Genomic DNA, 26,150 nt, shown 5'->3' with positions numbered 1-26,150 from the left:
TACCTCGCGGGCTCTTGCTTTGGCCTTGCTTATCGATTTCTGGTTGATACCCTGTCTCAAAGAGCATACTCTCAACCGTACTTTGCTTGAGATATTTCTTATTGTCGTGTGATACACTATCATAGAATTTTGCTTGCGCTGTCTGATTTAATTATTCGACCGTGTCTTTGCTGGATTGTTTCAATCCAATCTCTTCAGCCTTTGCTTTACAATTTTTTTTAATAATATTTAGCCTTGGCCCTGGAGGACAGCAGAAAAAAAAATACAAAATACAAAATTAAATACAAATAACCTCTAGGGCTATCTGGCATATCATAGAAATACAACTTCGATTCGTCCATCAACCCAGTTCTATAATATTGAGTGTACCAATACCTGGATGTTTAAGTTGTTCATCTGTCAGCCGTAAACAAGTGGTGACTATAACACACTCAGTGAAGCACAAACACAGCTTCCTTTACTACAGTATGACCGCAGCTATCTCAAAGCACAAAGGCTCTAGCACCTTCTATCCTGATCCAGGACAATCATCTCTTTGGATAAACGAACAATGAAGCCAAGATCTTTGGTTGAGGTCCTTTGTAGTGGACGACCTTATTTACGCAGCTATTTAGAAGTCTGACTCTTGACAATGAGCTTGATGCTAGTTATCTGGGAGACACCTGAACCTACTACGTAGCCTTCTCTCTGAGAAGCTGGAGAGAGTATCCCGATATACAGAGCTCGGGTGACGAGATTGACAAGATGTGGTTGAATCCCTGGGCAATGGGGATGCAATTTGAAGAGGAGCAGCCAGACGGAGACAGAACATCATGGCGCTCTTTTCTGTGTTTGAACTGCACACCATGTCCCTCCCTCTCGTCGAACAGAATGTCAGTCCTCCGCAGTAAGTCTTCTCCAACCTGGGCTCTTGTATTAGCTAGACATCCTCCTCTCCCCTACACTACCACATACAAACCTCTTCTCTCTTCTTCCCCAGTCAGTCGTCTCACTTTCCATACCTCTACAAACAAACCCACCACAAAAAGAAGAATGGACATCCACCCCTCCCACTGGCAAGCAACGCTCCTAGGCCACGCCTTCTGGCGCGACGCAGAAGCCTACAACAAACCCATCCACGACTCCATCGAAGCCGGTACTCCCAAACCCTCCCTCTCATGCCCAGAAAAAGCGATATACTAAACCTCTCGCAGAAGGGAAGAGACTCCTCCACAGACGCCAGGAGCAACCAAACACCCAACTCCAAACACTGACACTGACACAACCACCAACAACCCCCATGCCCGACCCAAGTGACACCGAAGCACATCGCCACCGCCGCTTCAGCATGAGCGACGCCCTCCACCTCCACCCCTTCCACAGCACGCACCTCAGTCGACGGCGCGCACGCTCATCCATGCGCTCCGACGCCTCAGACCACACTACTACATCCTCGCAGGAACCAAGACCACGCTCCAGCTCACGGTCCCGGTCTCTCCTCCGCCTCCCACTCACAATCCTCCGCGGACTGAGCAACACCGAAACGACCCGACCACCTCCCCAGCGACCATGCCACGCCCGCAAACCCCATCCTCGAGTTCCGCGGCGGCGACACCTGGGACCTCCTCCTCGCGAGGGATAGGAAGAGTCTAGGGCTGGACTTATTCTGGCCCATTGAGTTCCCCAACCCAACCCTAGACTGCGGCCATCCCACAAAAACAATCTCAACCGCGTCACGACCCCAAGAACCCAAGGGCAAAGACAAGGACGAACAAGGACCAGAAACCTTCCCCCTAGCATCGCTAACCCCGCTCCTGCACTTCCGCCACCTCCGCGCCCTCAAACTAACCGGCATGATGCGTTCCTACCAGAAATATATCTGGCAGGTAGCTTGGCTGAACCCGCACCTGGAAGAACTGGAGCTCGGCATGGCCCTCGCCCCAAGTCTGCGCCGGAGCTATGTGACGAGGTGGCCGTGTATCCGGGGTGGGTGGTCACTTCCTAAGGAGAGATTCGGTGGACCGGTTTATTAGTATGTTTGTTTTTTGTTTCTCTTTCATTCTTTCGTTGGTCTGTTTTCTTTTATCTTCGCCAATGCTTAGATACCATATATCTACCCTTAACTACCCCAGATGGATATACATTTGGATAATCTAAAAAAAACCAAATATTAACAAACCCACAGCGGAACAGGAACAGGAGCCCTCCACCCAGCCCTTGGAATAGGCGAATACCTCGACAAACTGGTCATCGAAAAAGCCAAAGTAGCAGGCATGGGTCTCGGGAGAACGCGCACGCGGCTATCGATCCGCACGCTGGCGCTGAGCGGGTTCGTGGTCGATGCGGATCCGTTTCTGCAGTGGTTTGACTGCGGGAAGCTGAAGTGTGTGCGGTTCGGGGATGGGTGTGTGGATGCTGGGTTTGGTTGGGAGATGATATGGGGGGTGTTACTGTGGTTTGGCCGGGGGAGAGTGGAGGCGAGGTTGGACAGGGGGTTGCTGGGCGGGTTGTGGAGAAGGGGGAGATTCGGGTGGTTAGGGTTCGTTGAGGGTCTCTTGGTTTTATTCTGTGTCTTGTTATGGTGTCGATGGTGTCGATGGTGAGGTTGTTTGACTTGGAAGCGGTGGTGGAGAGGTAGAGGTAGGTATCTGGAGTATGGAGGGTTAAACCGTTTTACTTAAATCTAGTGTGGATATCCAAAGTCGACTTGGATCTCAATCACAATAGTTTCTGGGAAAGCAAATATCAGAGGACCTGTTCATGTATTAAAATTATTATAGCCTATCCCATCACTTTCACACGCAGATCAACAACGCCGACTCAGTGTAAAGAGAGAACCAGACCCAGATTCTGTACAATAACCCGAAAGAACAGCGAATGTAACGAGCGTCAACGAATCCACTTTTCCGCCATTCGTCCAATCTCAGACCGTGCAACCTCAGTATGACGTCATCCCACTTTCTCCAACTGTACCTTTTTTGTAAGGTATTCACGAAACATGACCTTCTCGTCCAAACTCGAATCTGAATGTGCTTGTGTCAGATCATGTCGCATTGCTTTAGGCGCCCTCCTCTTCCGTGATGCGAATGGCACCCTCGTTACCGTGTCCATGGGCCCAGAAACCGTCAACCAAGAGGGTACTGCTTCATTAGCTTTGGTAAATACTACAATACTAGCATTAAGACTTACATTCCAGGTGCCGCATCATGCGCGAAGATCAGCCAGTAGCCGATAATACCCTGCAGGAAGATATCATGGATAGCGAAGATGATGGTCTCGGCGTCGATGTTGATTTTGAGAGCTAGGGCGCCGGCAGCGATGGCCCTAGATAGATTATCAGCATCCGTCATGTTTACCCTAAGAGGGAGGTAAGGAGAGAGAAACATACACAGGGAACAAAGCCTTGATCAGAAGCGACACGCCCGAAACTGTACCGAAGAATCTCTTCGTCTGGGCGTCCTTGTTCACCGCCGCGCGGCCCCCGTTCACACCAACATGATACACAGTCGTGAGGTAGGCGATAGCGCTGATCGTGAACCAAACCCATCTACGGGGAGTGTGGCCGGCATAGGTGCCTAGGATGCCGGTGCCGAGCATCACCCAGTCGGCGACGATGGCGACGAGGAGATGGGCGCCCGGGAGGCCAGACAGAAGGGCAAGGTTGATGAGGGCCAGGGGGTTTGTCAGGAACCAGTTGAGGTACCGCAGCCAGAGGACCTGACGGTAGACATCATGATGGGTGTTGGGGACGTGCTTGTTGTGGACTGTCAGGATGTCATGCTTGTAGGTTATGCCTTCACCGGTTGCGAGGGCGAGATAGACGATGAAGGAGATTGTGGTGGAGATGGCGATTAGGTTATGGATGACTCGCTTGGTCTGTTCTTGTTAGTTTGGTCTTAGGTATGCATCCTTGGCTGGGCTTACCAAGGGCGCTCGGGAGGCGAGGATGTAGAAGACGACAGATGATATGGCCATGAGCACTACGACAACCCTATGATACTATCATTAGGATCTAGCTGAGTAGAAACGGCTGGGGGTGTACCATAATGTCCGTTGGCTGGTCTTGGACAATTCCTGGAAAATGGCATTATGGCCCGGGAGGACGGTGGGCACGGGGGCCACCGACGTCGGAGTAGTCGTGGGCACGGGCAGCGGCTTCGTCTTGAGGGTATTGAAGAAGTCGATCATCTCGGCGGGTGGATCGATCATCTTGAAGTATATTCAAGGTTTAGTATCCGATAAGCTTAGTTAAGGTGGCAGCACCCGCAATGTTCGAACTGAAATCAAGATCGTGACGGGTCCAAGAGGGTAAGTGTCAGTCGAAATGAACGACGGACCAAAGGGTTATATAGAAGACGAAATATAAAAAAGAAAGAAAAGAAAATCCCTTACGAGAGACGTTCGTCATGCTGACCTCGATTCTGTCGTCATCGACCTGCGGCTTCCAAAGCAGCCAATCGCCGACTCGAATCGCACCGTCGGACAAAAGAATGCAACCGTTTGATTTGTTTGCCACGATTGCAATCCCGTCTTTTGCACGGTCAGCATGTCGGTCGATCTGGATCATGTTCCCGTGCCTTGGCAGATATGGAACTACACAGTGAGGGGTCCATGCAGCTCAGATTATTTATAGCGGAATGTGGTCTGATCCAGGTTCCCGGTCGTGATAAACTTGGTTTCTACGCATGCAATGCGGAATGGAGCTGAATTGAAATCAGGACCTCCTTCAGGTGATTTGATCGATCAACGTCGGTCCAATCCTCAATCTCGATATCCTCTATTTGAAACATTAATACTCTAGACGGGGTATCAGCCATTCCAAGTCTACCACGGACACCCTCTTCTTGGTCCTACTACCATTGCCACTTATCCAACCTAAAGAATCCGCCCCTTGACCTGCTGGATCTTCTTCACATTGACATCCTTCCACATCATCACCGATGTCAGCGTCACTGTATACAAACACGTCGCCGCAATCAACATCAACCGCTGTGTCTCCGAATACGACCGGTTAATGGCATCACGCGCCGCACTACCAACCGGATACGACGCTTGAACCGCGATATCGCCATAAATACTCATCAGGTTTGACTGCGCATCCGCGGGGAGATACTCGGCAAGTTTCTGGGGAAAGATACCCGTCCACAGCGCCGTGGCGAGGGTAGTGCCCACCGCACTGCCGATATTAATGAACATGCTTTCCATCGCCAACACGGCGGGAATGTGTTGCTGCGATGATACGGCTATGACCGTCATCTGTTCGCAGATCACCAGAGTGCCGCCGCCAAACGCGATGAAGATCTGGCACATGACGATGTACCCGATGTTGACGCCCGGTTCACGGAATTTGTTCATCAGTCCGACACCAAGAATGGTGATGGGGACCCCGAAGTAGAGCGCTTGCCATTTGAGACGGCCGTTGTAACGGATCAGGATGCCCATGAGTACGGCCCAGAAGCAGGAGCCGACGCTGTAGATATTGGTGATGTAGGTCGCTTGGCTGACGCTTTGGTTGAAGACCACAATCAGCATCGAGTAGAAGTATGTGTCCCAGAAATACCAGGCCAGGTAGATGCTGGCAGCCATGATGTAGGTGAAGAAGACAGTTCGGTTGAGCAACAGCGACCAGGGAATAAATGTGACAGGGACGATGTATCTCTCGTAGACAGGGAAGGCGATGAGCAGGAGGCTGCCGATGACAATGAAGCAGATGATCAGCGGAGATTTCCACTCGTCTGGTTGTTTTGTGTACAGATTAAAAGCTAACAGGAATAGGGCAAGTCCAGTAGTAAGGAGGAGCAGACCGATAACATCGAACTCCTTGCCGTAGTAGGCGATTGATTGCATTGCAGTGCGCTGGCTATGACGTTCGGGAATCAAACCGGCCTTCTGCGCTTTGCGCTGGTTATAGTAAAATAGGAAGAACAGAGGCGTTAACATCACCGGCGTCATAATGGCCCAGATGCCGAAGCCCCATCGCCATCCCATGGAATTCAAGATATCTTCTGCCGCCGGTCCGTATGCCCAAACCGTGGCAATGTATGGAGAACCAACAAAGCCGAGCCAGAATGCCCGGTTCTTCAGTGCCGACGTATCGGCAATGAAGATGGTCAAGGTGAAGTCCACACCCGCAGAGCCCACCGAGTAGAACACTTGAGCCGCACAATACGTCTGAACATTATTGCACCCAGCCATCATGATGAGTCCAACAGTCATGCAGGCGATCATCAAGCAAAGCCCTGGGGACGACCCCAGATATCAATCAGTTTAGCATAAGGAAGTTTGAACAAGCCGCCAATAAGAGTGGAAAGAATGGTGGTAGTGCCAGTTAACGAGTGTTACTTGAAAGAGCTGGTAACATATGGAGTCAGTGTGCTAATGATACCGAACGCGAAATTCTTAATAAAGTAGATAATCCAGATCCTAGTGGCCATACCATTGTCAACTTCGAGTGTCGGCGTAGCACACAATACACCTCTCGGTAACACTCACATCACGTAGGCCAGAATCAAATGTTGTTTGGACCAGACCTGAGTCATGGCCTGTGCGCTCTGTACACCATGCTGGAACTCCGGGTTGACCACATCACTCTTGCCATCATCCACTTGATCGGCACGGGAGGTGGCCGCTTCCTTGGCCGCAGACTGTGGCGCAACGTTGGCTTCATCGTCATCAGGGTGTCTTTCCTCGTCGAGCGGTACCTCATCCGGCTTAATGGATAGTCTGAACTTCATGATAGACTTCTCCCTGGAACCTGACAAAAAGCTGTCAGGCGGGGCAAAAAGAATGGAATATAACTCTGCGCCAGAATTCAGCCGACAAGGGGGGAATGATCTACTGCTAAATACTAGCAGGAAATCCCCCCGAGAGAAATGCCGCCCCAAGCCCATATAGCATGGCACCATGCTGTCGGGATTTTCCGTCCAACATAGTTTGACCAGAACGCTAAGCAGCAAATTCCCAATCTTAGTTCACGGTCTGGTCCTTAACATTGCTTGAGTACACACCACTCACAGTGGGCAATGGTATCGTGAAGCAGGGTTCTTGCCATAGGGTCTGCCAAGCAGGGCTTTAATTCGCAGGGTTGAAGGGCCGCATTCCCTCGCGGCCCTAGCCTGCGTTACACGCGTATAAATGGAGGGACTGGGGACTGGGGACGATTTTGGCTGGTTGGGCTAAATGACTGGGATCCATACAAGGGTGGGCCATGGGGACAAGAAGCACTTCTTATCTGATGATCTGATAAATTGAACCAACACCGGGAGCTCGCCAGTACGCCAATCAAAGAGCGCGCGGGCAGCTCTAGTTGTTGGTCAAAAACAAGACATGAACAGAAATTTCGTTCGTGTCCAACTTGAATGTATGAGACAATTCGCTCTGACTATTTTGTATTAGCCAATCCAAAAGAAACCATTCAAATTCTATCAGAAAAATTGGACACTATCAAGTGCTTCGTCAGAACAGGCGCAAGACACCGTAAGAGTTGTCGCGGGTGGTGAAATCTCTGCTCGCGCTAAACATGCCCTTAAATATCCTTCCATCAGAAGCCCAGGTATCATATCAAAGTAAGTACTTCCATGCCTACAAGAAATATTAATATATTAAAAAAGATTAAAATTCTTGATAAATAGATAAAACCACCGTATCAAAGAGCTACTTATCGTTATACAATAATCATACGGCCCTTGCTGAATAGGCTAACCCTTCAAGTACTTGCAATGTCAGATATATATAATCTGTTGTAGTTGCCTTCATGCATCCTAGTACTTGCAATACTCCATAACAAATGTCGTCACTGAGCCAATCAATTCATTGTATCATTACTACTCGGCCTCGATAGTCATTTATGCTTAAATAAACATTTTATAAAAGAGATGGCATCCCATGCAGTGAAGAAGGTCAGAATGTTCCCACTCGACCGTTGATCTAGACCAGCACTGACTCCACCGAGTAGAATTTAGATACATGATACGGATCAAGGGTCTACTTATCGGTCCCTGATCGAGAATTATTCAAATGCCGCGTTAAGTTATCTATTTGCGGAATAGAGCAATTACGGAATGAACTCCTTCCTGCTCATTTATGCAGGATATCATGACTGGCGAAAAGGAAGCTTTCATTCACTTCACGCTATTTCGTGTTATGTCATCCCTCCCGTAATTACATCCATGGCCGTGAGTAGCGTAGCAGAGCGTGAGATAAAAAGTTCATTCCAGCTTTTCCGATCCTACAGCCAAAAAAAAGTAGAAATCCCGTAGGAAATTGGTTCAAGAAAAAAAACGATCATGCAAATTTATTTCCCCGTCACGGCACTAATAATCTAGTACTTCTTGCCCTGGCGCAGGACATCACCGAACTCCTCAAGAGGGCTGCGGATGAGCTTAGTCTCCTTCCAGAGGTTAGGAGTAAGGAAGCCGTAGGTGTTGACGACAGCAAGGAAGGTGGCCTTGAGGGTGTTCTCGAGGGTCTTGGTGGAACCGGAAGAGGAGGTGTAGGCATCCTGGACACCGGCAAGCTGGAGCAGACGCTTAACGGCGGGGGAGGCAACAAGGCCGGTACCACGGGGAGCGGGGATAAGCTATCATAGGTTAGCATGCTACCTTCACTTCCGAAAATTGCGCATTTGGTGACATACTCTGACGGAGACGGAACCACACTTGGCGCTCTGCTTGACGGGCAGAGAGTGAGGCTCACCAAGGTTGCTGCCCCAGTAACCGCGACGGACGGGGAGGACGGCGAGCTTGGCAATGGTGATAGCAGCACGGATGGCGGTAGCGACTTCCTTGGAGGTCTTGATACCGAGACCGATGTGGCCCTCAGAGTCACCGATGATGACGACGGCCTTGAAACGGGTACGCTGACCGGCACGGGTCTGCTTCTGGACGGGCTTGATCTGTAAAGCGAAAAAATGAACCGTCAGCGGCTGCCACTTGCAATTTCCCTGATATCCATCCAAATCGCATCATCGTGTATCAAAATTCAATTCTGCTTCCTCCACCACAAAACATGCGCTTCCACACGAATTTCACTGGCCCAATTTTCCTTCGGACAAAAAGTTCGTTCCGTACCTTCATGACCTCATCCTTGAGCTTGGGGAGGAAGAAGTCCACAATCTGGTACTCCTTGATGGGCAGAGAGTGGAGGTAGATCTGCTCCATGCTGGTGATCTTGCCGGCCTTGACGAGACGACCGAGCTTGGTGACGGGCTGCCATTCCTTCTCCTCCTGCTTGCCGCCGCGACGACCACGACGACCACGGCCACGGCCACGGTCACCACCACGGTCACCGCGGGAACCGAATCCTCCACGTCCACGAGGAGCAGCGTCAGCCATGTTGGATATATATGGCGATTGAAAATGAACCGTACGGGGAGAGGTAACGGACGGGAGGGTGTCGTTGAGGGGTTGTCGACGTCGAGGTTGACTTTCGTCTCTCACTATCCACACACAACTGTTTGGCTCACGGAAATTTCGTGCGCTAACCGAGCCCACGGAAACCCTATACCCTAGGCGGTGAACCCATTTGGGCAACCCGATGACACCCGCATCATGTGACTTCGGCCTCCCCCATTGGGAGTTTTTTACTCCAATAGTCTGCGGGCGGTGGCGCTGATTGTCGCGATCCTGCTATTCTTATCGGCGGTCTGGGGGGTCATGTGTTTATTATCAAGCTATTAATTCTTTGTTGTCCTGTCCGGACCTTTCCTCAATCCCCATCCCCCATTCCGCTGTCAATATTTTTCTTCCTGTGAGAGCTATCGTCGCACTCAATTGAGCTTTACCTAGTCTAATTGACTCCGAATCCCCCTCGTTGGCAGCATGCTTCGTTGGTATATCTCCCCGTCCACATTCTGACCGGTTCCTGACGCTAAAACTTTATCTCTCAATCCAGGTATCAGGCAAAGTTGGCTAAGCAGCCCATTCTCACAGCCAGTGTGACCAGCGCTGTATGATCGTGTTCCCGATTTTCATGACTCGTCTTGGTTCTGACCTGTGACAGGTGCTCTTTGGTAGCGGTGATGTGCTCGCTCAGCAGGTAGTTGATCGCAAAGGGCTGGAGAAGCATGATTTTGCTAGAACCGGTCGCATGGCTCTGTACGGAGGAGGTAAGCCATTTCCCACTTCTTGGTAAGTGGCCTGGCTTACTGATCTTAATAGCTATCTTTGGTCCCGCTGCTACGACCTGGTACGGCTTTCTCCAACGCAATGTGGTCCTGAAGAACACCAAGGCCACCATCGTTGCCCGGGTTGCGGCAGATCAGTGCTTATTCACCCCTACCCATCTCACCTGCTTCTTAACCTCCATGGCCATCATGGAAGGTTCGGACCCTATCGAGAAGTGGCGTAACAGCTTCCTTCCCAGCTACAAGGCCAACTTGACCATCTGGCCTCTTGTTCAGGGTGTCAACTTCTCCATCGTGCCACTGGAATACCGTGTACTTGTTGTAAACCTAGTCAGCCTGGGTATGTTTTACTTATTTTCAGTGAAGGTTTTGTATGACACTAACATTACTACCTTTAGGCTGGAATTGTCTTCTAAGCATGATCAATAGCGGCGATAAATAAGCGAATCCCTTCCAATTGTTTGGAGACCTTATGTTTAGAGATACCCCTTTGATTGTATAGCTGATACGCCGAAGACTCTTATTTTTCCTTTGAATTGTTCCGGGGTCATAGAGGTCTTTCTTCACTTTTCATTATCTCTTCGGACTTGCTTCCTGTGTTTCAAAATTTGGGGCGCAACATCGAGAACATTTCGGATAAACAGTAGACATGCTGGATTAGAGCGGATTGTATAGTGACTGTTGTTGCTATTCCTGCGGGTACATAGATTTATAATTAGAAACCACTTTTCTTGTTCCTGTCAGATTTAATTGTCTTCAATCCGCATTGACTTATTGATCAAATCGATAATTAGGGCTGGGGTTTGGGGGAGAGCCGCATCAGCCTATAAGAGGCCTAGAAAGGTACAGTGGCCCAAACGGGTAAAGTTGCACTGTCGTCAAGCTGCCGCATCTCCAAACGCTTCAAAACTTCATATCGCTCCTTCCACAGGTTCACCTACGCCCCTTTTAGAAGACGATAGCAACCGTGGTTCTGCCCGGAGCAGACGATTAAATTCCTAAGATCGCCGCGCACCCGCCGCTTTGATACTGCCCCAGTTTATCCGGGTTGCTCTTTCCTGTCGGCTTTTCCCACCTTAAAACACAAAATTTGCCTTCGCCCACCGAGACTTTTCCCTCACCCCTCCGACGACGCTCTCCGGCATACTGATCACCGCAACGTCACTCGTATAATTTTCGCTTCGCTTTATTTTCTCTCTAATCTCGATTATTTCACATCCACCATGGCCGCTGTTGCTGAAAACGGTTCCGTACCGGTGAACGACGAGAACACCGCGCCCGGCGTTGCCGCCCCCGAGCAGAAGGAGGAGACCGAGAAGACAAATGGCGACAACATCACAGTGTTCCATGACCCTGAGAACTTCAACGTCAAGCACCCTCTTATGCACGAGTGGACCCTGTGGTTCACCAAGCCTCCTAGCGGCAAGGTACGCAGTCTGACCCGCCAGTGGCCTGAAGACCACCAACACTAACGGTTTTGCTCGACTCGCAGGGCGATAACTGGAACGACCTTTTGAAGGAAGTTGTCACATTCAACTCGGTTGAGGAATTCTGGGGAATTTACGTATGTTCCATCCCTGCCATCTTTCAATCTAGTGGTGGCTGACCTCATGTTGCTATCACCAGAACAACATCACACCGACCTCTGAGTTGGGCCTCAAAGCAGACTATCACCTTTTCAAGAAAGGTATCCGGCCTGAGTGGGAAGATCCACAGAACAAGCACGGCGGCAAGTGGTCGTATTCGTTCAAAGACAAGCGTTCCGTACCGATCGATGATCTGTGGCTGCACGCCCAACTGGCAGCCATTGGCGAGACTCTCGAGAATGACGGCGATAGCGAGGTTATGGGAGTTGTTGTGAATGTGCGTAAGGGTTTCTACCGTGTCGGTTTGTGGACACGGACCGTGGGCAAGAGCATTCCGGGAGACAAGAACGCCCGTACACCTGCTCAGGGCAAGGACGTTCTCGAGTCCATCGGCCGCCGGTTCAAGGAAGTCCTGCGTCTGAATGAGGCGGACGTTGTGGAGTTCTCCGGACACACAGACAGTGCACACAGCGGTAGCACGAGGGCGAAGGCCAAGTACACTGTTTGAAGTGTTGACGACCTCGGGTGCTTCTCATTTACGATCTATCCCAGATGAATGCCGCTTCTCTTGTTACGAGACGATAGAAGAATCTATGATCATGGCCAATAACGACGGGCTATCATGAAGGAAAGGATACTGGCTGGGGCCCCGCTCTCGCTTAGGAGTCTACAGTGATGATTGATCGTAGACGTCGACGGCATGTATCTGCTCCGTACGTATGACGAGGTTTATACCATCTGCTATTCGACTACTGTCTTCTTGATTTTCTTATGGCTGGACGAGGGGAAACTCTGATAGGAAAATAGAAAAAAAGTGTTTCATACTGCTTCTTCATGCTCTATGCCTGTTCTCCTGATTATGCGTTTGTGTTCCTTAGTTCGTCTTGATATGAGTCTTCTCTATAGATACCGTGCATTAGCAATGGAAAATACCTTTTGACTTCAAGCTCGCTCTCTGTTTACCTGGCCTCGTGTCACTCGGCAGATTTGCTTTCCGGGATGTGCCGTCCTTGCGTAGTGCGCTGAATGGAATATTCCGAAACGGGCAACCAGCATACTATTCACTTGTTGCCCTCAGGCTCGTCCACGACAAATCGCGTCAACAGACCGTCATGATTGTGAATGAAGGTGGCTGCCTGCTCGCCTACCATCCCCCTTCTGTTTCTTCATTCCTCCTTTCTTTCTCTCTTCTTCTTCCTTCCTCAACCTCCCCAACTCAGCCTCAACACCACATCCCCCATCTTCTTCCCTTCTCCTCCCACAGCCTAAACAGTATCGACCGGATCATTACAACTGACTGGATTACCGATCAACGACACATCCGTCCACTCTACTCAGTGCGCTGAACTGGAAGTGCGAGGGTCAGCTGTCTGGTTGGGTGTCAGGCCCGACTTCGTGTAGGATTTGGACGTTGCTGTGTGGCTGTCCCTACTTCTTCGCCTTCTCCTCCCTTTCTCTGCCCTCTTCAGATTTGCGTTGTATGAATTCTCCCTGGCACTTCAGGCAGTTGGGATTCTGCGCGTACAATCTGTAAGTAACACCCTTCCCTTCCCAGCGTTGTTCTCACTGACCGTGTTTCTAGGCCCCTTTCCTCGCTCTCTACACTCCCCAGCACAACCATTTCCTCTCCTCTCCTCTGCACCCTAGAGGGCTTCCGTTGGTATGGATTCCTCCAGGCTGCAGACTGTTGGAATTCTGCTGGCGAAAGAAGCTGTAGGTGACACCTCTATTCATTTGTGTTCGCCTTTCTGACTGTGTTTATTAGCCGCCACGCCCTTTCCTCGCTCTCTACGCTCCATTACACCTACACCTCCCTCATTTCTGCATAGTGTAACTTTGCATTGTACGAATTCGCTCCGGAGCCGCTGGCCGTTGGGATTCTGCGATGTACAAGCTGTAAGTAACACTCCTCTTCCCCAAGTCTACCCTCACTGACCACGCTTTATAGACCCCCTTCCTCGCTCTTTCCTCACCCCTGACTAATATTTAGCTTTCCCGGGTCCCGGTGGTTGGGTGGTTGGGCGGGCCTGGGATAATGTTTGCTCACATCGGCCTCCAGGCCTAGGTTGGGTGGTTGGGCGGGCCTGGAGTACTAACCTCACAGCACTAACTTCTAGCTCTCCGGGGCCCCGTGGTTGGGTGGTTGGGTCGGGCCTGGGATATCCGTGTTCTAATCAAGATGTTGTGAGTAAAATGGCCTCCTCGTCCTTCTCTATTTCCAGCTTATGCTAATAAAAGAGGATTAGCTTGAGGTTCATCTTCTTCTGCGACGTCTTTGCCTTGGTGGGCAGGTTGGGTCGGGCTTGGGACATCATGGTTTTGAAGAGAATCTGGTCAGTGAGATTCCGTTGTACCATCTACTGCTTTTCACTGTTACTGACGATAGCCTTTGATGTCCTTCCATCGCCTAGGTCGTCTTCAGTTCGCTGGTTACTTGTGGAGGGTTTGAGATGATAGAAAATACCTGTGTCTTTATATCTTGCCTAGTTGATGTTGGTTGAGTTGGATGGCGAAGTGGGTGCAAGACAATGTAATTATATCATTACAAATCTCGATACCTTCAATCGGCTCTTTCCTGTAAACTTTGGCTGCAAATTAGCAGTTTAACAGTATACCGAAGATACGCTAGCATATAAGTCTCTCAAACATCTGAGCAGTAAGCTGCCGCCGACGAATGAGAGGCGACTGCTTCTACAGGACTATTAAAGTTCCAGCGCACAGTATACTAGACGGCATCCACAACTGTCCCAGTGGTATCTCAACCATGGTCGCTTGAACTGATCTATCTAGGTAACCACACACTAACCATGGTACAAAGGATATAAATTCGCTCGAACTCTGGGATACTGTATTATATCTGTTTATCTAGCATGGGAAAAGCGCTTGTAAGAATTGATCTACAATAATATTGATATCTCCATAAGTTCCGACCCTCAAGTATTTCGTATGGATTAACGCCACGCAGCGCCGTTAATAGAACCGCGGCGACGAGATCCATAACACACCTCAAGAGTCGCTAAGCACTGGAAAGATTTATGTAGATTTCCTTCATATTAGACTTAAGGTAGGATAGCGAACACTACAAAGAAAGTATGAGCAACACCATGTCGTATCCCTTAAGTGTTTTTTTGCATGTATATCTCAACACTCGGGCACACACCCTTCAACATATCGTTATTTTCTGTCATTATCGAAGATTTCTTTACCAATACAACGTTCCTGGCCGGCGAATATAGAACGAGAGGGAGCTCCGTGCGGCAACTAATTTCAACACTAAATGAGTCGACTACATTCTCACTCAATAGAATCTCCTCAGGCAGAACTTAAAAATCCAGCTTTGAAGAGAAGACGGCGCTTCACTATGCTGCCGAGGGAGGGCATTTTGGTATCATGAAGCTGCTGATTTTAGAGGGTCTTTGAGTGTGAACGCTTCGGGGCTTCATCATCACTCCCTCTACATTATGCAGCGAGGAGTCGAAATCCGAACACCGACTCTGTGGTGGAATATCTTAATTGAGAAAGAAGTCGACATGGACTCAGCCACTTGGGCAAGAGAGTTGCCATTCTGGTACACAGTGGATATGAAAAATGGTCGGAGTCTTTTGTCGTAGCTGAGAGTTGGGTCGACCGTGCACCAGCAAAACGAACACTGTGAAAAGCTCTTGCATAGAGCCATGTAGGTCTGTGACCTAAAGAACTGTGGTAAAGACTCTTGTAGATGAAGGATGTAGATATCCGTGCAAGAAGGAATACGGGTACTTCGGTTTTGCATCGCACAGCTGAAGCAGGAAAGGTCGCTATTGCAAAGTGGATATTGAGTAATGGTCGCCTTAGTATTGATGATGCGAAGAGTTACGGCTGGACCCCGTTGTTATTCGCTGCATTGAAGAGTTGGGTTCTTATGGCGAGGCTTTTTGGTTGAGAACGATGTGAGGGTATCGGCTTCTACTTTGTCAAGAAACTTCAGTGCTTTATACCTTGCAGTAGTATATCACAAGGAAGATGATGAGTTCGATGGGAATAGAAGAACTACATCTGATCCTTCCCTTATTGAGGATTTGTTTCAACAAGAAGACAACATCATAGCATCGGCAGAAGACAGCCATGAACCGAGTCTATGATGAAGACGAAAAGATGTTAGAATAAATATATGCGAAGACTGATCAAGAATTTTGTGGCTGGTTCAATGCATCCTTGAGATTGTTCAGTTGCCTGCGATAGTTGATATTGTAATCGTGAGTACGCTATACGAGGGACCGATACTCCATGGGACTACCCTGCTGGGGCATCCTATATAGCTAGAGACCCCTTAGGGATACACTACGGGCTGAGCCCTACAAACGCTCAATGCTGATGTATATAAAGCACGTAATAGCCCCCAGACCTTTCAGAAGGTCGGCAACTCTTTACCTCTCATAGCATACCGCTACTCGCAATCTCAATATTATACTAACATAATATCTCTGTAGAAATTCGTACCTCTTCGCTAGTAATAATATCATAATACTAGTATTATATAAAATTCAGTAAATAATAGCGCCAGGCTTACTAAGTGATTCATTGTAAACGAAATGTAAATGGGAGCTGATGTTATGGTGAGAATTTGAAAGTTTGATCCATGTGGAAGTTGATGTTTTGAGAGTCTCGTGATGTCACTGTACCAAACAAAGTCTTGTAGTGTTCTATGCACGTCGCTGTCACAACTCTCTCCCAACCTATTGAGGTGTCATTAGGCCAACCAGATCTGACGCTTGGACTTTGGCAAACCACCGCCTAAGATGATGGTCAATAATACGAAGAGTCTAATGCGGGTTCATTGACTCGAAAAAAGGAGGGATGTGCAAGGTGGAGATGCTAGATCCCTCGTGTCCCTGCATACTCAGCAGTTTCGAGAGCTGGTTGGGTGGACATTCAGCTAGCCTACGAACTGTGGGGCGTCGATCGAACCCTCAGCTCAATAATGATCGACACTATCACGCCTGGATAGGGGCAGAGAACGCGAGTTTTGACGCGAGCCAGCAAGAGGTCCATTAGCTCACGAAGGCGAAACTGAAACCTTATAAGGACAGACCCATCTCACCCAGACTATGCTTTTGTATAATCTTCAAAAATCCCATGTCATTTCGCGTTGGCCATGTCCTGCCCCGAGCATAGAAAGCGTGCCGAGCGTGTCATCGTCCTATGTTTCGATGGCACATCCAATACCTTCCAGGCAGATGGCACCGAAAGTAATATCCTAAAGATTTTCCGCATGCTCAAGCGAGACGATGATAACTTATGAATGACTCTTCCCCCCCCCTGTGCAGAGGTACAGGCGTACTAACATGGAGTGCAGACTGCTACTATCAGCGTACCACACCCCATTCTGTCGCCCGCGTAAAATCTGTACTAAACCAAGAATAGCTGGCGTTGGAACGGAGATCTCCCCGACCTCTCTCAGCAGCAACCCTTTGCGACGCCGCAGTAAGCTCTTCAGCAGCAAACTTGTTGACTCGGCCTTGGCTGTCTCCTTCGACCAACATGTCCTTGGGGGGTATAGATTCCTCATGCGACATTACCGCGCCGGATCCCAGATCTATATTTTCGGGTTTTCCCGAGGAGCATACACGGCTCGCTTTTTGAACGAGATGCTGGACCACGCTGGGCTGCTGTCCGCCGATAACGAAGAGATGATTCCCTTCATCTGGGAGGCATTTTCGTCCTACAAATTGACGGTCGGAGCTACAAACTCACTCGAAAGGAAGGAAACTGAGAAAGCATTGAACTTCCTGAAGGCCTGCAGAGAAACAGTTTGTCGCGAAGTAGACCGGGTTCACTTCCTAGGTTTATTCGATACTGTCAACAGCACAGCCGAATTCCAGGTCAACGCGGAGGTGAAGCCGAATTCTGAAATAATCAGACATGCATTGAGTATCGACGAACGCAGGGTCAAGTTCTACCCGGTCCTGATAGAGCCCAAAAAGGAGTACCAATTCAAGCCCCATCGGCGCCTATGGCCATGGGGTCATAGAGGCTCAAGAACTTGTGGCGGAGACAGCGATTCAGGTAAGCAAGATATTCAGGAAGTGTGGTTCCCCGGTTGCCATGCAGACGTTGGTGGAGGTTGGGACTTCGCTAAAGACGAAGATTGGAGACTGTCGCATGGGCCACTTGTTTGGATGGTGTATGAGGCTCAGCAGGCCGGGCTTCATTTCGATAAAGAAAAGCTCGATAAGCTCATGAACAGCGAGAGGCAAGGGAAAGCTGGTTCCGTGACTGGAGATAGCGAAAAACTAGCTCGGGACAGTCCAGGGGATCTTGTCAAGTCCCTTCACCTTTCGAGCACAAAAGGCGTACTGCATGATAATCTTCAACCGGGCGAGGGCATTTCAAGCAAATCAACTCGCTTTTGGTTTATAATGGAGCATATACCGTTTCGGCGCATGGTGCTACAGCTCGATGGCTCGTGGAAAGCCACTCGGTGGCCACTACATCGGGGAAGGAGCAGAGACGTTCCGAAATATGCGCAGATCCACGTTTCTGCCATTGAACGGATGAAAGCTGACACAGCCTACCGACCAATGAATATTATTCTGGAGGGGCCAGCAGATAGGAAGGGTAAAGTCTGTGCCCAATTTGAGATCGAGGAGTGGAAAGTCTGGTGTCATAAAGGCGATCGTGTGCGAGAGGCGTATGTTCGGGGAAAGCCTAGTGTATAAGTATTTTGGAAGAGGCATTTCTTTTGGGATATTGGTTTGCATAAAAGTGACATTGCTCGGCTATGAAGGAACGGCCAAGGATACAGATAATGAGAGAAGCTAATTGAAACCATGGTCAGCCATGTCCTTTGCACCTCTTGTCAATGTTCTCTCGATACATATTTCCGGCAGTATCAGAGCACCATTTCCTTTTTTTGGATTCCTTGAAGGTTAGATCAGGTAGTACTGGCTTAATTTCATGGCAAAATGACCACATTGGGTGTGAACAGTTACACTGGAAAAGCATAAGTCGTGCGTAGTGTTTGTACGAGGAATTTTGTGCTGTGGTTCGCTTTCCCAGGCTCAACTTGGTTCCCAATGTCTGCACTAACTTTCGATCATAGCCTAAGGCATCCGCCTGTCACTCCGATCTCGCGATGTCAAGAACCCTGCTGTGAGTCACAGCCTCAATCGGAATACGGACTGGGACTGTCGTGTTCGGTATTGACTCGGCATTGTCGGAGAACACCTTATTCTAAGCGATCCACGCACCTTATCACTACAACCATGTCGTCCTAACTATGTTCTGAGTCAACCCAAATAACTTCAAGTTCCTAACCAGAATTATAAGATCCCAATATACACTTCTCATTTGCCAAAGGCATCATATCCCAACAACCAAATCACATGACCAGAATCCGCCATCAATCAATCTAGATTAGATTGGAGCTGATCCACTCACAGACCCTCAAATCAACACCGAAAACCTCACAGCCAAAATGACCGACTCCAACACCCCCCTGATCTTCGTGACAGGGAACAAAAACAAAGTCCTAGAAGCAAAAGCCATCCTGGGCCCTACTGCCACGCTCGAAGTCCTGGATATCAATCTCCCCGAGATCCAGGGTAGTGTGGAAGAAATTACGCGTGAGAAATGTCGCGCGGCGGCTGAGACTGTAAGATAATGGACCACTGCTTTACTGAATGCTTGGATTGCTCGGCTCGTCTGTGAAGGGCCCCAGTGGGTATATTAAATGATAGTGTTAATTGGCGTCGGGGGAATGTTAGATAGGAGGGCCGGTGTTGGTCGAGGATTCGGCGCTTGAAATGCGCGCGTTGGGTGGGCTGCCTGGGGCTTATGTGTATGTATTTTCCCTTTAATTCTCTATCTTTGCTCGTCTTTGTGATTTTGCTTGTAGATATTTCGTTTTTTGTATGCATGTGTCTGGAAAGAGAGAGCTAGGAACTAATCAAACCATGTATATGTTAAAGCAAAGCATTTGTCGAAACAATAGGCAACGAAGGCCTCAACAGAATCCTCTCAGCCTTCGACGATAAAACCGCCGAAGCAGTATGTACGTTCGGGTATTCACCGGGACCAGGACATGAGCCTCTTTTGTTCCAGGGTCGGTTGCAGGTACGTCACTCCTACTCAACAATGTATGTAATTGCTAGGAGTCTGCATCTAATTTCGATTGGTTAAGGGTCGGATTGTTCCAGCTAGGGGCGTTTCCTCTTTTGGTAAGGGTTCCTTCTCAATTGAGCTACTTTGTTGGTGTTAACTCTGTTGTGAGTAGGTTGGGAACCGATTTTTGAGGTCGAGGGGGAGGGAGTAACGTTGGCTGAGATGGAGGTTGGGAAGAAGGTAGGTTTTCCGGGTTTGATGGTATTCATAATACAGTGTAAGGAAGGGTGCTGACTGGGTAGAATGGACTTTCGCATCGGTTTAAGGCGTTGGTGAAGTTTAGGGAGTGGTTTTCAGGCGCTAGGGGACCTGTTTAAGGGCGTTTGGGTGGCATAGATCGTTGTGTTTTTAGAATTGATACAGAATTCATTGAGTAGAGTCACCTAGATATGTTGATTGGTAGATGTTTTAGTATATGGATTGGTCGCGCGTCAATGTGGCTTCCTGGAGACCAGGGGCATGTTCTGTGCAATCTTAGTATGCTATTGTAGAAGTCTTATTCGGCCGATATATATCTCCTGGTTGGTAAACAAGACTACTCCAACACACTTGAAAACAAATTTGGGGATTCATGATTGACCTAACCTAATAAGAGAGTGCTACTCCTAAGCCGATATAGGCCCGCAAGTTTGACCATAGATTGAGATTAAATGATGCAATTTCAATTGACTCGCAGTCATTTCGTTATCTCCCAAGTATGAGAACAACCGGACGTGTAGCAGAACTCCGGGACGGCATTTACTAAACCTAATTGATCTACTGGTCAACGAGACTCGGGACTGCTTTCCTACCCCGATCCGGGGAGTGGTGGACCCAGGATGACTCAATGAAGTTAATAAAGGCGATCTATAACTGGACAGTTTTGACATCGGCGTCGAAGACCAGTAAGCTTGATCAAGTCGTGTCGCTTCAAGAGAGTACTTTGCTAACCTCATGGGTAAATATCGGAATGGGAATGCCATTTAAGGTACAATTATTCCGTTAAGTCCACGAAGTATATGCAGGTCTCTCAGGCCTAGAATACACCAGTGCCGACAATCCAATCAAGCCAATGTAGCTATAGTCTGCTAGGAATATTTGACCCAGGAGGGTCCTCCAATTGTACAACCTGGCGGAGTATAGTCGCAGTTATTCCGAAGCTATAAACCGCTATGGGACCAGTCGTAATGGACACGAGACTTATGATCAACGCCAGCAACCTTCGACGTCAACCGCATGGTCGAAACTGAGTTCACGTCAACGTCTCGATAGGCTACTGAACTCGTCATTCAACGCCAAGTTTCTCCCGCCCAGTCATTATCTCCAGCCAAGAAAGTCAAGAACGCCCAGATAGGGCTAACGGCATCACAAGCTGGCCATTGCGTCGCTCAATTCCCCATGAGGGGAAGCGAGCTCTTGGTACAACCTAAAGGCAGGAAAAGATAAAAAGGAGGATCACCCCCCAATCCAGGAATTACAATTCCAGCGTTGCGACCGATCGCGTCAGACTCTATCAAACGAGACACGGGAATATTCCGGCAGTAGGAGATCGCCGCTCTCTCCAGTCGACGGAGCCATGATGGCTATAGGGATGCATGGGAACGGATACACCATCAGCCGGCGACGAGCCTGGACAGAGCAACAAGGTCCCTGAATGGTTGTTGAGCAGGTACGGCCACTAAACTCCAAGATGTTAGCCTCGGTGACGAATTGGGTGGGAGTGAGTTGGAGAAACGGGAGAGCGAAGTCGGAAGCCGCGGCCTGGGCGATAAGGCGTCAAGGCTCGAGTACTTAATCCCATCGGCCGCTATCCTCCGATCTAGCTTGGAGGCCGACTTGTCTCTGCTGACCTTTTTTCAATTTATTTCTCCCCTCATTTTCTTTTATTATCTTTCTTAAGGGAGAGAGAGATATTATTGATATTAATAATTGGTGTTTTAATGGTGCTCTGACTGGTTTTCATACACAGATATGCTTTCCACTACTAACCACCGTCCATTTGTCTTTGACCCCCAGACGATGCCAAACCAACACCAAGCGAAATGAACTCGCCCTGGCGGTTTGACTCGGCCGGACTCCCGATGGACTCCGCTTCTCGTCCTTCCAATGTCGTGACCACCACCCCAGATGCCTACCACTACTAGTCGACGGGCTAGCTACCCCGGTCAGGATAAGGAAACGGAATGCGGCCTTAACCCCGACTAAGAATCAGGATATTACTCAACGATAGCTGGATGATTGGTCAAGTGCCATGCACGACCTGCATGGCTGATGGGTCGATCGATCATTTCTCCCTCCGCCTTTCTGGGGTAGCATCGCATTGCCACGGAGTACCACTGCGACATGAGCAATAAACTTCCATGAACTGGGGGAAATTATTTACCGCAAAGTATCTCAGCGTCCATGTGTCGCATTGACAATGGCTATCACTTCCCATCTGGGTACTTCGACGACCTTCAAATGGGTCCACCACCGGGCATCACGCGGGGTGAACCGCCGACAATGGGACAATTTGAAGCCGCTGATAAGTCCGAACACCTGGTTTGTCGTACTTACGAATGAGATGTGCCGTGCTTATCTGCCAATCTGAACGGCAAATCGACTCTTCTGAACTCCCCAGGATGGGTTTATATTACCTAACATAATTTCCGAATTCGGGTATACCGGTGGCGTTCGACAATTGTTAATTGAAGGCGCTTCATCAAACTAGCCTAGGGCGCGTGCCGCAACCGAGGGAGGAGCTGATCAAAGACATTCTCTTGACCGAAAAATGGCGACATTATTCGCCCCCATTGTGGGTGCTGATAAGGGGAAAAAAAAGCATTTTGTGTGCGATCACCAAAGGGGGCAAAAAGACAAAATTTAAAAATTCTTCCGCTGAATCGAGAACATGACACGCCCAATGCGAACGGATTTTTTTTATTTACCTTTTACTTTTTTTTTTTTTTTTACTATTGCCATCTTTGAAAAGGAATTTTTCGACTGGGCGGCTAACTCCGACTGGTCAGTGAGCTTGTGCCGGGCTTCGAGAATCCGCTGCAGAGCCAATCACAAGAGTTTCCGGTGTTCTCGACGGATGCTTAACCGTTCTTGTCATCTCTTGTCATATCTCAGCATCTCTTGTTTGGGGTTACATCCGAGGGCACGCTAACCCTTCCCCATCGTGCTCTCCATTGGTTTCTCGCCGTAATTTTGCCGGCGATGGAGCCTCCCAGCTTTTCGTTGATCGCATGGGTCGCTTCGAATGATAAGACGGTCCCGCATCGGATCCCAGACCAGGCCTCCCAAGTTCCCACCAGGAACAGGAATATAAGGTGGCTCTCATTTCCTTCCTGAGTTCTTGACCTCGTGCGCAACCGTTGAGACGAATTTCTGACCCGCAAAACTATCCCCTCTTGTTTCTGGGGATATTTTCGCCTGGCCCCCTTCAATATGTCTTCAGATCGTGAGGTTGAGTTGTCTCAGTAAGTGTCTTCTTCTATTGCTTTATATCTTCTTGCACTCTTCTCTGTTCTCCACTGCTCGTCCGAATCCTTCGTTCACGTCTAACCTCTATGCAGACAACAGGCCCAATACGATGGCACGCATGTAATCGATGAAAAGGACGGCCTTGAGGCGAACGAGAAGGCTCTAGGACCTACCCCGGATGGCGAAGAGCCCACCCAGGATGAAATCAAGGGCCTGCGCCATATTGCGGAGAACCTGCCCGTCTCCGCCTGGCTGGTCGCTATTGTCGAACTTTGCGAACGTTTCACATACTACGGTATGAGCGGTTTGTTCCAGAACTACGCGAACCTTCCTTTGGATGGTAGCCAAGGACGTGGTGCTCTGGGCCTCGGTCATCAGGGTGCCACTGGTCTTACCACCTTCAACCAGTTCTGGTGCTACGTCACTCCCATTGTTGGTGCTATTGTTGCCGATCAGTACCTTGGAAAGTATAAGACTATCGTTGTCTTCTCCATTATCTACATGATTGGTTTGCTCATCCTGGTTTGCACTTCGATTCCCTCGTCTCTTGAACATGGTGCTGGTTTGGGAGGCTTCGTCGTCGCTATCTTGATCGTTGGTCTGGGAACTGGTGGTATCAAGAGTAACGTGGCCCCTCTGGTATGTAATCACCGACGACACCTGGATGCCATCTCTTGCTAATATGAATGTAGATTGCCGACCAATACAAGCGGAAGAAGATGGCTATCAAGACCATCGCCAAGACTGGCGAGCGGGTGATCATTGATCCTGCCTTGACTATTCAACGTATCTACATGATCTTCTACGGTTGCATCAACATTGGCTCTCTCTCATTGCTGGCTACTCCTTACATGGAGAGAGATATCGGCTACTGGTCCGGTTATCTGCTTTGTCTGTGCATGTTCGCTTGCGGTTCCTGCGTGCTCATCATTGGACGCAAGTACTACGTTGTCCGCCCTCCCCAGGGTTCTATCATCACCAACGCCTTCAAGGCGCTGTGGATTATGGTCATCAACCGTAATATGGACGCGCCCAAGCCAACCTGGCAGGCCGAGCACGGTGGCCGCAACCCAAGAACCAACTTGCCTTGGGATGACCACTTCATCGACGAACTTAAGCGTGCCCTGGTTGCTTGCAAAGTCTTCGCCTTCTACCCCATCTACTGGGTCGTCTACGGTCAGTTCTCGGGTAACTTTGTCACCCAGGCCGATCAGATGGAAGGGCACGGCGTTCCCAACGACTTGATGCAGAACTTCGACCCTATCTCCATTATCGTCTTCATTCCGGTTCTGGAACTTACGGTCTACCCCTTGCTCCGTCGTTTTCGCATCCAGTTCCGCCCTATTACCCGTATCGCCTTGGGCTTCATTGTCGCCTCGTTGGCTATGATGTACGCCGCCATTGTTCAGCATCTCATTTACTCTGCCGGACCCTGTTACGAACACCCTGGCTGTGATGCCTCCATCGTCAACGGACAGACGACTGGCAATCACGTGCACATTGCCATCCAGACTCCTGCCTACGTGTTCATCGGTCTCTCCGAGATTTTCGCGTCGGTGTCGGGTCTCGAGTACGCTTACACCAAGGCGCCCCCGACTATGAAGTCCTTCGTGCAGTCCATGTATCTCCTCACCAACGCCTTTGGTGCCGCCATTGCCGAGGCTCTTACTCCTGCTGCTTACGATCCCGCCATCCTGTGGATGTTCGTCGGTCTGGCCGTTGCTTCATTCCTTGCTGGTATCATTTTCTTCCTCGTGTACCGCCATCTGAACTACACCGAAGACGAGATGAACGCCCTCGACGCCGATGATGACGTTGTAGCTGCGGCTCAGCAAGCGGAGAGCGAGAAGAAGAAGGAGGAGAACTTATAAGTTCCTTTTTGTACTATAATTTTCTTTTATCGTTTCTTTTCACATACATAGATACTAATCTCTCGTTCCTGACCCGTGGTCGGACATACTTGATCTCGCGCAACAGCACCTGCAGAGCAGATGAGACGAGTAAAACGAGATAATGTATATACGAATCACGTTCGATCACGTTGAATCAATGAACACTTGACTCACTCCAAAAATTTGCCTCTCTTGCATCCCAATGACTCAGAGTAGACCACCAGATCCACAACCACATGAGTTCCGTGCCAACCCAACGACTTGGACCCCGGAGCTGGTCCGATGGAGCGTGTCTCACCATGTGGACCCGCACATGATCCAATTCAACAGACCCCAAATGGACTGAAACCGGTTAGCCTCGGTGGGACCACCACGTTTTCGATGACAAGATTCCATCACAAATCCTCGAGTTGCCTCGCTATCTGTTAATATATATGAGATGTCTACTACAATCCCCACTACACTAGGAAAATACGGAGTAGTAGTGCATAACGTCCTTTTGTACCCCATATCACATGACAATGCAAATATCCAAAGGATAACATAAGTTGTACCACCTCAATAGCTCGTATACGCAAGAAAGTAAATTAAAAATTCTCATATGTATGTACAGTAGTCCAGCATCAGAATGCAAGAATCATACCATTACCTCCCTCCAAAACCCTTCCTACCAAAACCCACTCTATACCATATCATGTTGCGAAAAAATTAAAATCTCCCACAAAAAAATTAAAAAACGAAAAAAGGAATGGCTGGTAAAAAGAACCCAGGAACCCGGAGTTCCGCTCGCCCTCCGAAACCGATGACAAACATAAACATCTGATTGCCGGAACTCCGTCCTCCGATTCCCATTGGCCGCTGGGGTTGCTTGCTCCACCTCGCACAAATTAAGCTTAGCATTAGTCCGCATTAGGTAGACCCGGGCGGTGGGGATTTGTGTCGGACTTTCTTCTCTCTTTTTTATTTCATTTCATTTTTTTT

At 49.1% G+C, this 26,150-nt stretch overlaps 10 protein-coding genes across 10 annotated transcripts; 7 read left to right on the top strand and 3 right to left on the bottom strand.

Annotated features, from left to right (window-relative positions):
- Window positions 1–1,032: 1,032 nt before the first annotated feature.
- On the top strand, window positions 1,033–2,527 carry ANOM_007278 (uncharacterized protein; the record flags this gene model as incomplete). The annotated part of the gene is made up of 5 exons (XM_015552534.1): window positions 1,033–1,135; window positions 1,194–1,470; window positions 1,544–2,011; window positions 2,165–2,383; window positions 2,452–2,527. The coding sequence occupies 5 exons, from the start codon at window positions 1,033–1,035 to the stop codon at window positions 2,525–2,527; spliced, it is 1,143 nt and encodes a 380-aa protein (XP_015405145.1).
- A 193-nt stretch (window positions 2,528–2,720) lies between these two features.
- ANOM_007277 (opsin family protein) lies at window positions 2,721–4,311 on the bottom strand. The gene is made up of 5 exons (XM_015552533.1): window positions 4,022–4,311; window positions 3,904–3,970; window positions 3,368–3,855; window positions 3,169–3,303; window positions 2,721–3,119 (listed from the first exon to the last, which is right to left on the bottom strand). Exons 1-5 carry the CDS (start codon window positions 4,186–4,188, stop codon window positions 3,038–3,040), a joined length of 939 nt encoding a protein of 312 aa, XP_015405148.1. The 5' UTR covers window positions 4,189–4,311; the 3' UTR covers window positions 2,721–3,037.
- Window positions 4,312–4,854: 543 nt separating this feature from the next.
- ANOM_007276 (siderochrome-iron transporter) lies at window positions 4,855–6,713 on the bottom strand (the record flags this gene model as incomplete). The annotated part of the gene is made up of 3 exons (XM_015552532.1): window positions 4,855–6,150; window positions 6,339–6,402; window positions 6,472–6,713. 3 exons carry the CDS (start codon window positions 6,711–6,713, stop codon window positions 4,855–4,857), a joined length of 1,602 nt encoding a protein of 533 aa, XP_015405149.1.
- Window positions 6,714–8,035: 1,322 nt separating this feature from the next.
- On the bottom strand, window positions 8,036–9,413 carry ANOM_007275 (40S ribosomal uS5 domain-containing protein; the record flags this gene model as incomplete). The annotated part of the gene is made up of 3 exons (XM_015552531.1): window positions 8,036–8,557; window positions 8,615–8,872; window positions 9,048–9,413. Coding segments are annotated over 3 exons (882 nt in total), but the record flags the coding sequence as incomplete, so codon positions are not given.
- Window positions 9,414–9,797: 384 nt separating this feature from the next.
- ANOM_007274 (Mpv17/PMP22 family protein) lies at window positions 9,798–10,813 on the top strand (the record flags this gene model as incomplete). The annotated part of the gene is made up of 5 exons (XM_015552530.1): window positions 9,798–9,808; window positions 9,871–9,925; window positions 9,979–10,084; window positions 10,137–10,442; window positions 10,501–10,813. The coding sequence occupies 5 exons, from the start codon at window positions 9,798–9,800 to the stop codon at window positions 10,542–10,544; spliced, it is 522 nt and encodes a 173-aa protein (XP_015405147.1). The 3' UTR covers window positions 10,545–10,813.
- Window positions 10,814–11,325: 512 nt separating this feature from the next.
- Window positions 11,326–12,634, top strand: ANOM_007273 (eukaryotic translation initiation factor 4E; the record flags this gene model as incomplete). The annotated part of the gene is made up of 3 exons (XM_015552529.1): window positions 11,326–11,529; window positions 11,595–11,666; window positions 11,729–12,634. 3 exons carry the CDS (start codon window positions 11,326–11,328, stop codon window positions 12,194–12,196), a joined length of 744 nt encoding a protein of 247 aa, XP_015405152.1. The 3' UTR covers window positions 12,197–12,634.
- Window positions 12,635–13,168: 534 nt separating this feature from the next.
- On the top strand, window positions 13,169–13,870 carry ANOM_007272 (uncharacterized protein; the record flags this gene model as incomplete). Its single annotated transcript, XM_015552528.1, has 4 exons — window positions 13,169–13,218; window positions 13,271–13,401; window positions 13,679–13,753; window positions 13,806–13,870. Coding segments are annotated over 4 exons (321 nt in total), but the record flags the coding sequence as incomplete, so codon positions are not given.
- A 2,952-nt stretch (window positions 13,871–16,822) lies between these two features.
- Window positions 16,823–18,386, top strand: ANOM_007271 (T6SS phospholipase effector Tle1-like catalytic domain-containing protein; the record flags this gene model as incomplete). The annotated part of the gene is made up of 2 exons (XM_015552527.1): window positions 16,823–16,916; window positions 17,092–18,386. 2 exons carry the CDS (start codon window positions 16,823–16,825, stop codon window positions 18,384–18,386), a joined length of 1,389 nt encoding a protein of 462 aa, XP_015405150.1.
- A 758-nt stretch (window positions 18,387–19,144) lies between these two features.
- Window positions 19,145–20,147, top strand: ANOM_007270 (non-canonical purine NTP pyrophosphatase; the record flags this gene model as incomplete). The annotated part of the gene is made up of 6 exons (XM_015552526.1): window positions 19,145–19,321; window positions 19,434–19,507; window positions 19,638–19,782; window positions 19,850–19,886; window positions 19,943–20,010; window positions 20,073–20,147. 6 exons carry the CDS (start codon window positions 19,145–19,147, stop codon window positions 20,145–20,147), a joined length of 576 nt encoding a protein of 191 aa, XP_015405151.1.
- A 2,875-nt stretch (window positions 20,148–23,022) lies between these two features.
- Window positions 23,023–25,148, top strand: ANOM_007269 (peptide MFS transporter; the record flags this gene model as incomplete). The annotated part of the gene is made up of 3 exons (XM_015552525.1): window positions 23,023–23,273; window positions 23,370–23,916; window positions 23,970–25,148. Coding segments are annotated over 3 exons (1,818 nt in total), but the record flags the coding sequence as incomplete, so codon positions are not given.
- Window positions 25,149–26,150: the final 1,002 nt, after the last annotated feature.

This window comes from Aspergillus nomiae (genome assembly GCF_001204775.2).
Source record: "Aspergillus nomiae NRRL 13137 chromosome Unknown contig00220, whole genome shotgun sequence".
Lineage (NCBI taxonomy): Eukaryota > Fungi > Ascomycota > Eurotiomycetes > Eurotiales > Aspergillaceae > Aspergillus > Aspergillus nomiae.
Note: the sequence above shows the minus strand (reverse complement) of the source record. Positions and strands in the feature narration are given on the sequence as shown.

What these genes read in the sequence shown, in the direction of transcription:
- ANOM_007277 (XM_015552533.1), bottom strand. Translation starts at nt 4,188, where the DNA reads ATGATCGATCCACCCGCCGAGATGATCGACTTCTTCAATACCCTCAAG. An exon ending in ACCAGCCAACGGACATTATG is followed by an intron (nt 3,971 to 4,021) that starts GTACACCCCCAG and finishes ATAGTATCATAG; the next exon opens with GGTTGTCGTAGTGCTCATGG. An exon ending in TCGCCTCCCGAGCGCCCTTG is followed by an intron (nt 3,856 to 3,903) that starts GTAAGCCCAGCC and finishes TAACAAGAACAG; the next exon opens with ACCAAGCGAGTCATCCATAA.